Raw genomic sequence first — 19,220 nt, 5'->3', positions numbered from 1 at the left:
ACAAACAAAGAAATCACAGCATGATGCACAAATTACTTTAAGTGTCACTAATTAATTAATGACTTTTGAGGTGTTGGTTCACATGTTACAATAAACATAGGCAAAGACAATGTATGTATCTCAACTATGCTTTTATCTTACATTTTTGGGTATTACAAAGCCTACCCCCCTTAAAAATAATCTCGTCCTCGAGATTAGTAAGCAGAAGGGTTATACCGAGGTTGGTTTATAATTGAGATTGTAGTTTCTAATTGATTCAAAAATTAAGAGTCTCTCTCTTTCTCTTTTTAAAATACTATTTAGCAAGTACTTAGAAATGCATGGGTATCTTCTATGTTTAGACACACAGGTAAGAAGAGAGATGGTCAGAGTGAGGTTAGCTGATGGTAAGAAGAACTTGGTAAGGGAAGACTCTGTCCAAGGTGGTAAATTTGAATCATCTCGAGATCTGATTTGACTCCTATTCTTCCATGTCGAGGTTGATCTCCTCCTTCTTGCTCCTTGGTGTCTCCATCTGGGTTTGGGACAAGAGGTTAAGATAGATCTGTTATGTAGGTCAAGTTGTTGGGTATAGCCGAGTTGATTTAAGTCACCAATTTAGTCTTAAGTGAATTAGGAGTATGGCCTTATCCTTTGTACCAACATTAAGTAACTTACACTAGATTAGATCATAATAGATTAGATAGAATCTAGATTAGGTTGGTACGACTAGATTAAACTAGTTAAGATCTCATTATTTTGGATTAGGTCATGGTGGTTACACTAGTGTGGGATAAATATGCTTATTAGGGCAAGATGAATCCATTAGGATAAGGTAGAATCTTTTGAGGTCAGTTAGATCTATTGGGATCAGATGAAAATCTTTTTGAGACGAGATGAATCTATTAATGTAAGAGAGTATCTTTTAAGACAAGATGGATCTTATTAAGAGAGAGTCTTTTAAGATAAGAGGGATATATATGAAATAGGTACACTTTTATGGAGGATAATCTAAGTTGTCTAGTTACCTTATGAATTCTATTTATGCCTATATGTATATGCAGATGTAATTGTGGACATTACTCCACAACTCATCACACTCAATCAAAGATCCAAATCAGACAAATATCATAAGAACAAGCATTCAAGCATATAGATAACTTATAAAAATAGTTTTGTTTTTATTCTTAAGAGTGGGTCTCCTTTTCCTAAAGGTCACTTTAGGCACATGATTTCAAAGTGTGAAATCCACATTTGTCTTTAGAAATAAAGAGGTAAGAATAATCAGAGTAAAGCGGAAATAGATGAGAAAAGATTAAGAAAAGTTTAGAAAAGAATCAGAGTAGCAAAGAAAAGTAGATAATGGTTGTCCAGTTCTATCTAGGTTTCGTCCTACCGTCAACATTCCTCTGATACCACTTCTGTAACACCCGGGTTTCGGGGCACCAAGACCCAGGCGCGAACATAATCACCAGGTGTGCTGGGACCAAGTCTCACACATATGATAAATCATGGCACATGATCGAATGTCACATATTTACTATATAATAGGAGTTCTATACAAAATAATTAATTAATTACATTATAAGGAGACAACGGTCCAGCAACCCAAAGTTGACTGGGAGACGACGGCCTAGACCTCTCACGAACACATCAAAGCATCCTTCATGTGCCTCATCCTGTGGTACCTGCTCTTGACCTGTGGGGGGGTGTGAGACAGCAAGAGTGAGCTCACATACGTTCATAGCTCAACAAGTTGTGGGGAATAATGTGCATGAACTCGCCAAAGGTGGGAGCTCCAGTGAAGTGTAAGGCTTACCAAAGAGGATGGTTAGAGCTGAGCATTGCTTTTAAAGTTGGTCAAAATTTTATTAGCAGTTACTAAGTACAAGTAAATACCAACCCAATTAAATAGAAGAACAAAAGTAACAACCTCACCTGCAATGCAATGCATATGACAAATTGAATTTAGTTCCATAATTTAATCATGTGAGTGTCCGAGCTGCTCATGACCGTGAGCACGGCTAGTATACCAGTTTTACACTCTGCAGAGGTTGCACATCTTTACCCACAAGTCATGTTACTCATCTGCCAAGGGATCGCGACTTCCCATACACCTCTACCGAGGAGGCGAGGCAGGGTAACACTACGAGGCCTTTACAAAGTTCCACTAGCTTCAGAAAACCCGCTACAGTTTATAGGAAGCTCCAATGCAGGAATCCCTTGCAGGACCGCCATCGCAGCAAAATCCTCCTGAGGGCCTCCCTACACTGACCACTCCCCTACTGCCCTTGCCCCTTTCGGGTAAGGTAGTCTTCCACTAGCTTTCCTAATTAATCGGCCAAGGGCGTCCCATTAAACCCTTGTGGTAGCACTGTTTTCCCGAGTGGTTCTCCATGTTCCAATTAACATAATGATCTTATCATGAACAGTAAATAGCAACTGATAACAAAAGTATGAATAATATGTATCTCAATGCCCAAATCCACATATAGCACTAGCAAGTACTACCTAGAAAGTTTAGTGGTAAACAAGGCATAAAGATAGACAAACTAGGGTAACCTATTAGGTCCCATCAAATTAACCTATGCAGATCATTATGATTAATTAGAACATGAGTGGGTAAAAGAAGTGATCAAGGGCACAACTGCCTTCAATGAGCTCCTGCTCAGCTACCTCTACTTGCTGAACCTCAGAATCCACAGTGGCTTGCTCGTCTACTCGTATCAACACAATACATACATAGTATAGCATAAATTAACATCACATAAAACATGCAAACAAAATATACAGTAAAAATCTACACATAAAAATGAGATCATTGGAACTGGAATTATTAATTTTGGAGTTATAGATTTTAAGTTATGAATTTCCTAAGATTTAATGTGCTTGAAATAATATTAAATGATAAATTAATTTTCTTACTGCTTTCATGACCAAACAGAGACACTAAATGATAGAGAACAATATTACAAAATTTTAGAAGTTGGAATGGTTCAATTTGGACCAAAAATGGAATTTCTATGAATTTTACAAGTTTCTAGATTTGTTTTTGTATTAAAAATGAATTTCTAATATTATTTCTCTGTTTTTAAACATCTCTGGACTGGGCCTCGATTTCTAGAAAAGTCAGGGGCTACGGGGTAAAACTCCTAAGACTCAGGAAACAGTGGAGAGGACGGCGGGTTGAATAATTAAAACTATAGGGTCTCTTTAGTAAAGTTGACCCGCGAAGGGTATCGTTAGATATGGGCCGTTGGATTAGATCCGAACGGCACCGATGAACCTATCATCAAACCGAACCTGCCCGCTACGCTAGCCGTTGGATCAAGGACCGGTGGTTCGGATTTAAATATCCCGAGATCACGCCCTAACCGCACGATGCGAGATCAACGACTCAGATTGACCCGAGGTGAAACGCTAGCGCCGATCTAATCAGAGCCGTTCGCCTTGCATCCAACGGCGCCCGGACAGCCCCCCCCTCCTACCCCGAGACGGCGGCGCATACCACCCACTCGGCGGAGCATCGCCGGAGTTTCGAATTCGGCCAACCCGAGCACCATTTGGCCAATTAACTCGCACTACACACGATTGATGCCTCCCTAAACTTAATCCCCCAACCAATTTTGGTCGACGGCAAGCGCTGGACTCGGTACATGGCGCGCTGCGGTGGCACCATGGACGGGCAGCGGACCTAGAAGCTTAGCTACACCATTCTGCAATTCGCTAGAGCATAACTCGGAGGAAGGAGGAACGGACACGGTGGAGACTCACCAATGGTCGGCCGAGGTAAGGAGACGCTCGCCCACGGGGAGGGGCGGAACTCGCCTGCAGTGGTCACAGCGGCGAGCAATTCGCACACCACAATGACACAAAACTCCAATTGAACGCGCGACCGGCTTCCCTGGACGGTTACGATCCTACTCGGCCCCCCGCCGAGGACGGAAACCACACAGTGACGAGAATCACCAACGGCGGCTGGTTTACCTCCGCGGCACGGCGGTGGCGGGTATATGGCTGGTGTCGCGAGGAGGGGAAAGACCCGACTATTAAATGGTGAGCAGGGCGTAGTACCGAGTCGTACGCCGCGCGGTTCGGAGGGTTCGGCCACCAGCAGCTCCGGCGTTCTCGCGGCGGTCGTTGCGGCGAAGACTTCGCGCTCGGTTGCGAGGGAGAGAGATGACAACGTGGCCCCACCTGTCGGCGCACTCACGGATTCGGTGTAGCGGGCTGGCGCGAGGAAATCACTAGGTGGGCCGAAATCCCAGCAGTGAGCCCAGTTGCCATGTTTTCCCTTTTTCTTTTTTTTTGGATTTTATTTTCTGTTTTCTTTTATCCTTAATTCCTTTAAATCCAAATTTGAATTCAAACCTATTTGGGAATTTGAACCCATTTTAATTGTGTAGTTTGGTCAAACCATCATGGCAAGGTTTCATTTATCCCATATTTTGTTTTATTTTGTATAGTAGTTTTCCTTTACTTCTCCAATTTCTAGAATTGTAAATTAAGTCTCAATTCACAACATTAACATAATTATATTTTATTGATTTTACCATTTGCATATTTCTTTTATCATTATCTTTATGAGTGAATGCACAAACAAAGAAATCACAGCATGATGCACAAATTACTTTAAGTGTCACTAATTAATTAATGACTTTTGAGGTGTTGGTTCACATGTTACAATAAACATAAGCAAAGACCATGTATGTATCTCAACTATGCTTTTATCTTACATTTTTGGGTATTACAGCAATTAAGGAGGAAGATGTCTAAAATATTTACATATCTTTGTGCTCTGCTAGTTGATAAGATGAGCAGAGCATTAGCTTGTGAAACCTCAGGTAGCCCGTTATGTGTGTATCCTATTAAGGGCTTGTTCGGTTAATCCCGTTACCCATGGATTGGATTGGATTGGAAAAATTTAAGAAGAAGTTTGACTTACTCGGGATTTAAACCCACTCAATCTCACTCAATCCACATGGATTGAGAGCTAACCGAACAAGCCCTAAGCGTTTTCATGATAGTCCAATAAGTTTTATGGTGCATAGTTTTCTGATTCCTGTAAATGTTTATGAGAAAACATGAATAGCTTAAGATGGACATTGATTGAGAGTTGTTTTTTTTCCTCCAAGGAGTTTTTTTAAAAAAAAGTCAGCCTTCACACAAAGAAAAAAGGGGACACAGGGACAAAGCAAACATAACACATATGGTCGGCTAGTCAAAGTCGGCCCTACTTTTGATCGCCAAATATGCTAGCAAGAAGGCCGTTCTACGCGATCGGCCAACAAAGAAACCACGGTCACCCGCTAAAACAAAACGGTCCGAAAGGCGATGCAACAAGCATCGCTTATCTATCCTGTCATGCCAGGATACTTTTCACCCGCCTACTCATCATCGATATATTGTCCTGTTCAAATATGGAATGGTACGGCGATGAACCCATAGTACATGCATAGTCCCTTTGTCTATTTAGATCGGGGGCATCTCCATTCTATACCTTTTGATCCGTTGATCAGATGGTCATGGTCGAGAAAGATGCAATCCAAAACTACCTTTATTCGTTAGAGCTCTATTGAATGATCACCCTATTGGTTTGAAAAATCGGTGACTTGCATCAGGCTTAGTTCTTACTTCGGGAACAAAATGATTTTATGAAATCTATTGTTTTCCGAAGGGTGCTGGTAGTGCATATGCTTTTGGTTCGTCAACCTACACCAAAAGGCAGGCGACATATGTTGAGCGCAAAAAACGTCCGCGGTCCGGACTGTCCGCCGTAGCAGCACAGACTGTCCGCGTGTGCGCAGAATCAGTTAGGGTTCCAGATTTCTTGTGGGATTTGTTAGCTAAACCTGCGGGATTAATTTGAGAATCGACTTGTAAGTTGTAACGGGTCCAGACCTCCCCTTTATATTGATGAAGGGCTACAATCGATTGAACACCCCACAATCGATACAATCAAATGTACTTATCGTTTTTACTTTATGTATTAGGAGTAGCTATAGTTTAGCCTCCCTCTACCTCGAATTTTCATCTCTCTTCGGCTCTACGTCGACTAGAGGCGTCTTGAGTGGACTGCTGACGCCAAGACACTCTAGAATCTCTCCTCCCTGATGTGGTCCTTCTCGGGATGTGAGATCTAGGTCTGCTGCGAAGAAGACGACGCTCTGTGCTATCGCGAACCGTCCGAGCCCTAGGCGCGGACCGTCCAGACGTACGTAGAGGAGCTACTCCTGCGCCAGATCGTGGGACAGTCTGATCTTGTGCGGCAGACCGTCCGCGCCTCCGCAGATAGCACCATCAGGTGGTTCGTTCTTGTGTTTGGCGTCCAGATCGGCACCAACAGATATCTCCAAATATTTTAGATAAATCCTCTCCAAACATCCCTCAAAGTTCACTGCAAATTTCCCCACAATGTCTTCTAAAATTCCGTTCCAAAACTTCAAACCAAATATCAAAATTAGAAAAATCAAAAGGGGGTTTCCCTCTCCGTCTCGCCCTAGGACAACTGGCCACAACCCCCTTCCACAGCGTAAACTTGTGCGCTAACCGCGAAAGACGATGTGGCTGTACGCGTGTGGCAGAAAGAAATAATATAATATGCGATAGTTGGTATAGAGTTGAGATATAAAGTACATATAACCGTAGAGAATTATAATATAGAGTAAAGAATTTTGCTATCTAGGACAAAAATTTTTATAGGTAAAAATTTAGAGTTATATATACGAGTGTGGATAGCCTTAGGCTGGTTTAGACGAAGGCAACTCCTGTTGTAACCGTGAGACGACATGCATATGGCTATTTATTTATTTATTTATTTATTTATCTATTTCTTCTCTGACGACGAACAAGAGCAAGCACCGAACAGAGCGGCCGGTGACATTTGTTTATTTATCTATTTCTTGTCTGACGAAGCTGGAGAGAAGCAAACTGGTTGCGTACTGGCGTCCCATGGCGTCAGAAGAAGACACCACCACCCAGCAACTACGCCTCCGGGCAGCTGCTCTGGCAGAAGTTTGTGAGAACGTCATCACAGCGGTAGGTGACGACGGGGCCGGGGCCCATGCCGGGACGAATTCCTGCACCGACCTTGACGCAGTTCATGCACTCCGGATGGCACCCGTTCACCGACACGTCATTGCACTGGCACTCAGGCGGCTGCTTCCTGTTGCAAGCACCGCAGTTGTTGCAGCACGGCCAGGACGACGAGCCTGGTGCCGACGCTTGGTTAGTCAAAAAATCACTAGTAGTTTTGCATATATGTATAACAATTGACTTGTATCTGATGAAAATTAAACAAAACAAGGGTGAGGAGAGGATTCGCGTGGTCACCTTCGCCGAGAGCTGCGAGGATGGCGAGAACAGCCAGAGTGCCGACGAGTATCAGCTGAGGCCTCATCTTTGTTTGTTTCTCCTGTCCTGGCAATAATTAAGAACAGGCCAGAATGCCAAGTTTGTTGCTTGGATAGATTTCTTATATATATAGGATGGAGGGGGATCGATGAGGGAGGCTTTGGTTCATCTCTAACAATTGACTTTGGCTTATACAAAGCCAAATCATACACGCGTATTGACGGTGAATATGAATATGAAAGAGGAAAATCCAGGATGTTTTCTTGAAGATCATCTTTGACCACCAGGGCCAGCACGTACGTAGAAGCCAAGCTTTATATATTTTTGACCAATGCAAGGTGCAGACAAATGACAATCCTCCTAGACTGTCTCTTTCAAGTTGCTGGTTGCAGGAAAATCAGACCGTCAGCACCGCAATGGTTGACGAGACGACGATCCAGATTAATTTCACGTGCACATCTCCCGTCTACAACACAGTATTTTCGGGTTTTTTCTGGCAGTCATGAACCACCGAAAATAATCCTTATACCATCGAAAATAGTTTATTTTTAACGATATAAGACTTATTTTTTATGGTTGCTGGTTGTCGAAAATAGCTTTCATTGGTCCTGTTTGGCATAGTTTATTTTCAGTTTCTTCATAAATTTAAGCAGAAGTTCTATCAAACAGACAGCTTCTATAACAGTTTATCAGTTCAACAAACAGCAGCTGTGCCAAACATGGCCGTAGTTTGGCGGCCGAGCAAATGCACGTGCATGGTTCATCCAAACTGAGTCAACGTCTAGCTATCTGACAGGTTGGATGCCGAAAAACATGTCGGCAGCAGTTATTATAACGAATTTTAAATTTCAAGGAAATCCTTTTGGTTCCTCTTCCGTACGCACGTGGCTACCTTCTCAAATCAAACATAGACTTAAGCGGCCAATAATTTAGTTCATAGATATCTGCCCAATGAAATGTAGAAACAGTGCGACAAAGACCAACGACTTCCACTAGTGATGTCGTTTCTAATATTATATTGGCATTCATAACGTAAGGCAATCGTATAAGGGGCTGACCCATCACATCAAAATGTTTGGACACAAATAGGGAGTACTAAATGTATGTATACGAAAATAATAACTAAGTACACAGATTACGTGTAAATTAAATTGCGAGACGCATCTTTTGAGCCTAATTAGTCCATAATTTGATAATACCGTGCATTCGCTAACGACAGATTAATTAGGCTTGATGAATTCGCCTCGCAATTTATAAACAGAAACTGTAATTAGTTTTTTTATTAGAAGCCGAAAACCCCTTCCGCATCTCACGAAACATCCGATGTGACACCACCTGTCGGGTACCTACCTAGGTAAGAAGGGGTAACATAACAAATGCGCTCCCAACCTTCCAAAGCCACCCGAGACCTAAATCGCGTCCGCCCGAGGCACCGCACGCCGGCGGCACAACTACGTTTCGCCCGACCGTGTTTTGGACAACGCTCCGGGTCGTGCTCTCCTCGGCCAACCACTCTGATCCGGAACGCGCACATTTAATGTAGTCTTTACGACTACCTACCCAGATACGGCTGGCACTACACCAAAATAGTGAACTTTCTAGAGCCTAAACCCTAGTAAGTTAGCCACAAACTCTAGGAAGTTAGCTAAACTCTCGGAAGTAAAGCCATCCCGTCGAAAGTTTGGCTCTCGAAAATTTTTTGTCGGAAGTTAGCTTAACTTCCTAGAGCCCTCTAGGAAGTTAGCTAACTTCCTACAGCCAAATGAGCCTCTCGAAAGTTAGTAGGTTCTCGGAAGTTAGTAGCTTCATGCCGTCAGCGCCGTCAGCTGACTAACTTCCTACGACTAACTTCCTACGGCTGACTGTAACCCCTAGGAAGTTAGCTGGCTAACTTCCTACAGCCCAATTGGCCTCTAGGAAGTTAATTTGACCAGCATTACAAATGTTGTTTATTTTTATTTTACACCATATTCCACAACATAACAAATATATCAATACTATATAGCACAACATATTTTCACATAAAACATCTCACACACAATCACATAACAATATTTAAATTCATAGTCTCATCAATTACATCACAAAAGTCTCATCCATAGTCATAAACACATCTCATCCAGTACTAATAAGAGACAATATCTCATACATAGTCATAATGAAAGTCTCAAGTATCACAATACATAACATGGAAGCTCACGATCGCCGATCGCCATCGGGGTACTGTGACGAGTGATGATCGATACCTCCACTAGCGAAGAGGGTTTCGAAAAAGTCTAACTCGTCTTCTCGTTCATGCGTCGGCAAGGTGGCTCGAGGGGTCTAATATACATGTACAAATGATATTTGCTAAGTTACATCATAATATAACTAACAACAAATAAATGATGATGAATTTACATACCTGATGTTCGATAGGTAAAGAACATGCATCTCAGCACAAGATAAAGACCACAAGTACGCTTCTTCAAGTATTCCTCAATCATAAAAAGCACAAACAGCAGTGTTTGGTATCCCTGTGGCCAGTGCAGCTTGCCTTGCAGGAGCTTGTCTCAAATTAGCACTGAAGATGTTTCCAAAAGCAAACCTCATGCGCAAAACAATTCAATTTAAACAAGACTATAAGCTTGAAAGTAGGAAGGGAGCACACTTACCACCATCAGCTTGAAGAACTTGAACAAATATATCAATATGCAAACAAGTATAATAAGCATTGGAAGCTGGCACTGATATCATTTAAAACTAAAGTTCGAGGATATCACATGTGAACGTGGCATTAAATGAGTTAATATGCTTGCCTCCATGTTTGTAGCTTTAGTTTACCAGTATAGTAATATGGGAAAACAGACGCCATGTAAATTCCTGCAACATGTCCTTGCCAAATTCAATAACTGATGTCCTTGCCAAATTCAATAGTTCAAGAATTAACAGCTACCACTCAATTACTATCTCTACCTGTGTGTGCTAACTCCATATTTTAAATAAAGTCATCGTGGACTTGTGAAAGACTGCTTACATGGTCCAGGAAGCCTAAAGAGTAATGTTAGACTAATCCAATGGTCATTCATATGTTTTAGGAGGACCCTAACATCTTGCAAGGGTTGTTTATTTCAAATATTGTAGTACATAAGAACAGTTGTGAAAATCTCATCTGCATTATTTCAAATAATCCATTGTTTTACAACTAGCATTCACCCCTCTCGTGTAGCATGAAAGCAACATTGCACATATAAAAAAATGAGGACCTGCTCTTTTCTGCTTACCTGTACAGAAGTGTCGAATAGCAGATGTTTACCTGATATCAAACTACAATTGGCTAACTGCACACAGGAATGATGGCTACTGAAGAAGAATGGGATCAAGATAACTGCCCACTGCTCAAGATGTCCAAACTCCGGTCGCTGGAGCTGCACGGACTCATTGGCGCTAGACACGTCGCTGCGCTGATCACTGCCCTCGGGCAAATGCATCTCCTTGGCCACTTGAAGCTCAAAGGCGACAAGATCTCTTGCTGCGTCTTCACCGGAGAATGCCTTTGATATCTTCAGACTGTAGAGTTGGATGGAACTGTGCAATGGCCGGCTGTCGCTGAGTTTAATGATCTTCGCTTTGTCCGTTCAAACCTTGTCCAGCTCAGCCTGACAAATACAAATGATGCGCCGGAAGACATCCAACATGAACTGAGAAATGCAGGCTTTGTCCGCTCCTACCAGCAGCTCCAACCTGTTTATCGGCTTTCATACAGACAAGGAAGGGCGCTTGCGACAAAACCGGAGCAGCAGGGTGAAGCAGGGTCCAACAAAATGGAGCAGCAGCACCAAGGCGAGGAAGCTGAAGCGTGATATGGTGTCCTGGTTTCTATATCTCGTTGAATGTTTCTGTTTCATGAGACAATCTGTTTGCATTTTGTTGTAATGACTTGTTTGCTTCGGATCTGTGTATGTTTTATGTTCTGTTTTGTTGCGGTTGTAATCATGAACTGTTTTGTAAAATAAAATAAAGAATGCTTTTGCATTCAGACCATGTGGTAAATTCGCATTCTATCTTGCTATGTGATGGTGAGGGCGACTGAAGAAAGATTGTGAACCGTTGTAGCATTGCCTTGGAGAAGTCAGTGCCAATTTTCACGCCTAGGGCCATACTGAAAAAATGTGTATACCACTTGCGCCAGGTCTAACACCATCCGCGTCGGGTTTAAGGTCCTATTTGGAACCTCTAAAGTTAATAGTTAGCTGCTAAAATTAGTTGTAAAGGTTCCAAACATTCCTAGCTAATTATTAGCTAACACACATCTAACAATTTATTCCTTATCTCGCTCAACCCAGCTAACAATTTATTAGATAACTAACTATTAGCTTTAGATGTTCCGAACAGGTACTATGGCTAGATAACAAAATGGACTCATAAATTCTAGGTTTATATTAGGTGATATATATATCTCAATTCTATTCTTAAATTCACAACATCCCAGATGAAAATATGAAATTGGTAATAAAAAAAGCTCAATCGATGATGGTTTGGTTTGCCCCTTGTATCTCATATACTACCATTTTAATGCCATAATAGTCCCTAATTCGTTGTATAATTCTACAATACTAAAAAAAATCGACACGTGATCCAGGATTAAGGAATTCAACGTTGAAATAAACATAGGAACTTTTTGGGATGGGGGATTGGGATTTGGGACTTGGGAAATTTATTTATTACCTTCTGTTGCTGCCTTGCTAGAGATTGGAGTTGGGTCTCGCTTAAAGTGGACCTGTCTTGGCCGTGTACTGGATGCTGGCTCACGGCTGCCGAGCTTTACCTTGCTTCTGTGTGTGTGTGCCGACTGCCGAGTGCCGACCGGACCTTGCGGCCGCTCCCACGCCGCCATGCACGGGAGCTCGACTGTCCACCTCCAACAGTAGCGTGCCATGGGCAAGAGGACGACAACCTGCTCCAATCCGATGCTCCACTGTCAGGTCCCTTCTTGATAAGATGCTCTAGCGGCTGCGGTGCTGCAGGGTTCGAAGCAGTACGACCAGGAGCCAAGAGGAGAAAGGAGAAGGATAGACAGAGAGTGCCGCGCCGGGGGCGGCCGCCGGGGGGCGGCGGCTTGCGAGTCGCAGACGGTCGGATTACTTTGGTCTTTTTTGCCTTAGTGGGCTTTCTGCTTGGACAGGAACTAGGGCACTAGATTGGGCCACGAAATGAAAGAGGGGATAGGTGGCTTTCTGGGTCACGCCAAGGGCCACATGCTCCTATCAATTTTGTTTATCTATCTGTTACTCTCTCAACGGGACTCGATGGGGAGGGGGGAAGGTGCCAGGTGGCCCTACGTACGCATATTAGATGTTAACGTGATATATATAAGTGATAATGTTAGATCATATTTGCTTAGATCTAACCGTAATAAAATACCACACTATGAGCTAATACCAACCTATTTAGACTTCACTACACCAAAATCATACACTTCCTACGGTTTTTTAACTTCCTACAGCTTTAAACAAACCATAGGAAATAAATAACTTCCAAGAGGCAACTGTAAGCTCTAGGAAATAAACATAACTTTCTACGGTATTTTATAAAAACTGTAGAAAGTTAGCTTTCACATGCTGACCCTTGTGTGTGGTCAAACGAGCCGCTAACTTCCTACGGCCGCCTCTAGAAAGTTAGTATGGGCAGCCGTAGGAAGTTAGCTGCCCATGCTAACTTTCTACAGTCGACCGTAGGAAGTTAGTGGTATGTTTGACCACACATAAGGGTCGGCATTTGAAAGCTAACTTCCTACAACTTTTATAAAATACCGTAGGAAGTTATGTTTATTTCCTAGAGCTATCAGTTGCCTCTCGGAAGTTATTTATTTCCTAGGGTTTGTTATAAAAGCTATAGGAAGTTAAAAAACCGTAGGAAGTGTATGATTTTGGTGTAGTGTGGTAAAGTCAACAAAGGACGACGTGACCTTGTCAAATCTACTTTTACCCTCCACGACAATGGTCAGAGCGCGAATACAGGGCACTGTTCCCCCACTCCGACCACTGCTTCAACCATCCGAGCGTGACTACATGTAATGCCTACCCCGGCCTCTGTCTCGGGAATCTTTGCCTCGCCCGAGCTTGGCCTCGGCTAACTGTCCCAACAAGGAAACACGTGATGCCACCTGCTCTCACGCGAACCCCACTGAATACAGGATGTCTACAGCAACAAGACCGGTGTCCAATCTACCTTCCTCCATCCAATATGACACTCGGACCAGATTACCCCATATCTTTTCACCATACTGAACGCTATTTCAACAACTCCGAATTGACACTTGGAAGCGTCTCATCCGCACGTCTGTACAGGACAGGCTCGAACACGCGCCCATGCTCCCGACCCAGCCTCTTTTGTCTACGTGGTCCAAGGACAGGCTATAGAGATCGGGCATCCTTTTCTTGACCAGAGACAGCGCCAAGGACAAGGGCCATCCCGCCGGCCATACCACTACAGGGCTCAGACACGCCTCCGACGACCACAACAATAGCAATACAGGCACACCTGGGCCTCCTCCTTGCTACTATAAAAGGAGGAGCCGAGGGCCTTCTCTAGGAAGGCTAAGAACAACACTTCACCATTCACTCCTCACTCACCTCCTGATACTGGCACTTGCCTCAAACTCACTCCCTCTCTGGACTTGCTTGTATCCCCTACTACGAGCACTTAGGTGCAAGATAATATAAGTCTCATCCTCCGCTGGAAGTAGGGCCTTCTCTTGCCCAAAATACGATAAACCTTGTGTATCTTTTTGCATCAACCATCCGGGACAAGGGCACGCAACACAAATTCACTAGTTGGTTAGGACCCACAGGTTTAGAACACCTACACGCCACCTAAATTTTTTTGGGTGCAACTAAATACCCCCTAAGTTGAAATGATTTTTCTCCACGCGTATTTAGAGACGATATTTCTACACGCGTATTTAGAGACATGATTTTTCTGCATGTGTATTTAGGTACACTCCATGTATATAGATATATATATATACAATTTCTTTAGAAAAGGGGATATACTAAATATCCCAGCTTCTGTATCTACTAATGCATATAATTGTTTCTAATTAGACCCAAGCAGAGAAATCCACCTAATCTCGAAAACAAAGTTTTGATCCAGTTAGGAAGAAGGAAATAAAACCCAAGGCAACATCTATAACGTAATTCTATTAATAAATCTTCGGTTGTTTTTCGCGAACACCTTCATAGCGGCTGACTCAATCTTCCTACAACCCATCTTTATCAATTGGTGATCCTTCTCATTCTGTAGTAGGGACTAAGGTGCTTTTGGTTTACCCAGTGGAGCGGTAATGAAAATGTAATCAGGTCCCACTGCTAGTGATTATCGTGTAACGATTGACATGTTTTGTTTGGTTGCCAGCCGGTAGGGTAGGAATATCCGATTGCGAGGGGTTCAGAGCGGTATCGACTTTGTATACAACGATATCTAATTACGCCGTGACCGGATCACTAGAGGGTCGAAACAAACACGAAGCAATGGAATACAATACGGTCCGTAATCGAGTACCATTATAATATCCAAACCAAACGCCACCTAAAGTATTGTCGTCTGACCATTGGCAGAAAGGGGTATTTCTTTCCCCTTTCTTCGTCCCCAACAGTCATCCTGACCATTCTCTTCCCAACTACAACCAACAGCTCCCTCTTCCTATCTCACTCCATTGGAGCACCTCAAGCTTCTTCGCTTGATTCCTTTGCAAATCCATGAGACATTGAGCCTCCAAACGACATACAGAGCAACCCCAACGGTTTGTATAACTCCTAGAGCACTTGGTTCACGTTCAAGTCGGTGGATTATTGTAACACCCTGAATTTTGGGTATAAAAATTTCTTTGCTCTTTACTCAAAATTTAGGTGTTATCCTTTCTTTTATTCACTTTTCTTTTTTCCTTTATTAAAACAGTAGAGAGTTATTTTGGTTCTTTATTGGCGTGAATTCTAGCAGTGTCATGATTTTTGCATGTGCATAGTGTTTTCAAGTGCAAGAAGTGTTTGAAACATGTCAATATATATGGTAGAAGTTTCCCATAAATTTTCGTATTTTTTGATTTTTTTTTATATTTTTCAAAATTCAAAATCTATTTATTTGGGATACTTAAAAACGTTTTCAAAAGTTCTAAATATGTTTTTGAATTCATTGGGTGCCAAACCATGTCTAGGAATTTTTCTAGAATTTTTGGAGCCTTCGAGATATTTTTCAGGTATTAAAAATGATTTCAGTCTTTTTCTGAAATTACTTTTAATTTTAAAATATAGGATAATTACAAAAAATAAAATATCTTAAAACCCTAGCAATATATATGTGTGTGTGTGTGTGTATGAGACTGGAATCCTCTTGTCGAGCCCTTTTTCAAAATTCAAAACCCCATCCTTAATTCGATCCGAAACTACGAGAATTGCTCGCCGAAGTTCGGGAAGGTTCCAACTCCAGTTACAACTCCGACAATTACTTTTGACCCATGCCTCGTCGGCGGAATCCAAAGGTACTGTTGCGTTCGTCTCGTCGAGAGCTTTGTCCCAGTGCTTTCGATTCGTCGATCTGACCTCCGGTTTGCCGTTAATCGACATATTTATTTTGGGCTCCCACGAAGTCTGTCTTCTCCGGTGAGCCTCCACCATTGTTGGCATTGTGTTCTTCATTTTTTTCTCCCCCCTCCACGCGCAGCCCCTCTCTTCCCCTCCCCCCTCTCTCCCCCTGGCGGCGGCGCCCCTCCCCTCTCCATTTCTCCCTCGCCCGATGGTGCCCCTCCCACTGCGGCGGACGTCGGCGGCGCCTCCAACACCCCCTCCCCCCGCCCACCGCGCACCCGCATGTGCAACGCGTTGCGCCCAGCGGCGGCCGGCTGCCTGGCCTCTTCCCCCTGCGTGCGTCGACCTCCGCCTCCCCTCCCCTTTCCATGGCGAGAGGAAGGAGGAGGAGGGAGGAGGAAGATGGTGTTTTTGCGAAATCCCCCTAGGAAAATTTAGAACTGTGCGCAAAATTTCATTTCAATTTAAAACCGCGATAACTTGCATTTTAAATCCGATTCACTCCGTTCAAGTTGCCTTAGATTCGTATTAAAATTATCTACATGCTAGAAGTAATATTCTCTGTTGTTTCACATTTTATTTAATTTATTTAAACGTTTGTTTGACCAAGGTTAATAGAACAACGTTTTATTTTATATCTGATTTAGGATTTTAATATGCGCATTTATAAATCAACATTAGCAGGGTTAATCTTAACTGAATTATTTTTTATTAAATAATTGTTTAGCTTAATCATGCTAACTATTAATTAGTTCTCGCGTGTAGTGTCGGCCCGTGTGCCGTATGCGCTCTGTGCTCGTACCGTGCATGTGTTGTCGTGCTGTTTCGCGCGTTGCAATTTTTGTCTCACATCGTTATTTCGTCTCGTTTATAGTCGCTAATGTTATTTGAATTATTTATCTAACTGAAAGTCGTTAGCGTAGCAAATTAATTAAAAACTAGGTGATAGCTATAGTTGCAATTAATAAATATTTATTAATGCGAGTATATCGAATTAAACGTTCTATTTCATATTTGCATAACATAGACGCAATAACTTATCAATCGTAGCTTCGATCTCGGCATTTCTTTTCCTTGTGTGATCGTAGAAGCGAGCGCCATTTTGTATTGCACATGTTTTCCCTTGTATGGTGTATTGTTTCTTTCTGTTCCAAGGATGTTGAATATATGTTCGTACTCGCTTAGACAACGTTCCGTCCACGGAGACCGATGAAGTTGCAGAAGAAGCCCTTGAGTAGCAACAGTTTGGTGCAAGAAAGTGTCCTCTGACCTATAATGTCATATGTACTTTAAAATTCACTATCCCGCATACTATGATTAACATAAGGATTGACTAGATTCCTATTTATCCAGTCCTTGATCACCGTTTTGGGTTGGATTATTATAATCAGCTACTTGGTAGTGCTTTACTCTAATCAACAAACATGATGAGAATTGCTTTATGATACTATGATTCATTATGATTATGAACTTGTGGCATTTTAGTGGGCTGGGCGGTTTCCCGAGTGCCTCTCGGTAAGGACATGTTCATTGAGAGACCACCCGAGACAACAATACAACCATGAGGGTGGAATGAGACGCCCTTAGCTGATTAATTAGAGGAACTTGAGGGTGTAGTTTTCTTCGCCGTTGTGCCGTCAATGGGGGCTGGAGCATAGTGCTTGCTCTGCTAAGGGTGGGTACCGAGGTTCATTCGATTTGGTTTTGTTAGTCACCCACCTTAGGGAGGAGTACCGTGTTTGTACGACTGGCGAAACCTAATGGATGGCTACACACTAGGAGAATCTTTGTAAAGGCTACATAGTGAATCCCTGGTCATTCACCTCGGTAGTGAAGATCGGGTCTTTCAAACCCAGGCTAGAGAGGGATCACGACTCGTGGGTAAAGTGTGCAACCACTGCAGAATGTCAAAAACTGGTATATTAGTCGTGCTCACGGTTAAGAGCAACCTTGGGATCCTCTTTGATAAGAGGTACTTTGGATTCATTTATGTTGATGATTTAATGATGATGGCTATAATTATGATATTTGGTACTTTCCTCTTGGAGGAAGTGCTCTCTTTTGGGAATATCAATTTGGGTTTTAAGATAAAACTTGGCTTCTTATAATGATAAATACCTAACCAACTAAAAGCAACTGCTTTGAGCTTAACCCCACATATAGCTAGTCTACTTCAACCAAACGAGACATTTGTTGAGTACGTTGATGTGTACTCACCCTTGCTTAAACACCAAACACCAGGTTGTCCCTATTGCAACCATTGCTTAGGAGAAGATGAAGGAAATGCTAATGATTTCTAGGAGTTTTAGGACTTCGAGGAATTCTAATCTAGACTAGCGGTAAGCCCCCAGTCGGCTGCATGTGAAGGCCTTATCTTACTGTGTTTCATTCAGCACTTTGATTTATGTTTAAGTTAATGACTATGTGGATGTTTTGGGCATCATGATGTAATAAATTTATACTTGTTTCCGCTATTTTTTGAGCATTGTGTGATGATGTCCAATTATGTAATCACTGTGTACGTGAATTTCTAATCCTGGCACATACATGGTTCGCATTCGGTTTACCATTTAAAACCAGGTGTGACATAAGTGGTATCAAAGCCTTGCTGACTATAGGACCACTAAACTAGAGTAGAATGGCAGTTCTAAGGATTTTGGACCCTTATTCTCACCTTGATGGTGGAGAGGCTGCACCACAACTTGCTAGAGGAGCAGGAGCGTCAACGATAGGAGATGGAGCAGTAGGATTCTTCGTCCCCGCCATAGCAGGAGGTGGTGTCTACGAGGCGTCTCTCCCATGTACCCCCACTGGAGGCGCCCCCTATACCACCCAGGGCGTCCCGGCTGCAGGAGGACCTGATGGTGGAGATCCCGACGGCGACGACGACGATGGTGGAAGATCGAGCCACAACACCAAGCTTTTTGAGGAGTAGGAGCCGGAAGGATGGATAGCTCGGCCCATCACTCGTGACGCCGCTCACGGATGTCAGTTTCACGACGCACTCGACACCTTGTTGCGCCGGGCTATGGACCACAATCGAGTATTGTTATGTAGTCTACCAGCATAGTCGCGGGACATACCTGGGTCGTTGGGAAGCTACCTTCCTGGTGCGTCGACCGAAGGATAACCTCTGGGGTGCAGAGGTATGCTTAGAGCATTATTCTATCTCTGAGAGGGACACTGCCGAGGTAGCCATGCAGGATGCTGCACGACGTGCACTTTCGCAGAATTGCTCGTTGTTCAGAGAGGTGGCTGACGGTCTTAACCTCAAGTATTACCCCTGCCGCTCGACTGGCAGTACTGGAAGTGTGATTGTCTCAC

The 19,220-nt window shown here is 43.0% G+C and overlaps 1 protein-coding gene across 1 annotated transcript; it reads right to left on the bottom strand.

The window, feature by feature from the left end:
• Positions 1-6,672: 6,672 nt before the first annotated feature.
• LOC118475664 (Bowman-Birk type trypsin inhibitor) lies at positions 6,673-7,612 on the bottom strand. The gene is made up of 2 exons (XM_035963912.1): positions 7,312-7,612; positions 6,673-7,190 (listed from the first exon to the last, which is right to left on the bottom strand). Exons 1-2 carry the CDS (start codon positions 7,376-7,378, stop codon positions 6,964-6,966), a joined length of 294 nt encoding a protein of 97 aa, XP_035819805.1. The 5' UTR covers positions 7,379-7,612; the 3' UTR covers positions 6,673-6,963.
• Positions 7,613-19,220: the final 11,608 nt, after the last annotated feature.

Source organism: Zea mays, unplaced genomic scaffold (assembly GCF_902167145.1).
Source record: "Zea mays cultivar B73 unplaced genomic scaffold, Zm-B73-REFERENCE-NAM-5.0 scaffold_542, whole genome shotgun sequence".
Lineage (NCBI taxonomy): Eukaryota > Viridiplantae > Streptophyta > Magnoliopsida > Poales > Poaceae > Zea > Zea mays.
The sequence above is the reverse complement of the archived record's forward strand: the minus strand, read 5'-3'. Positions and strand labels throughout refer to the sequence as shown.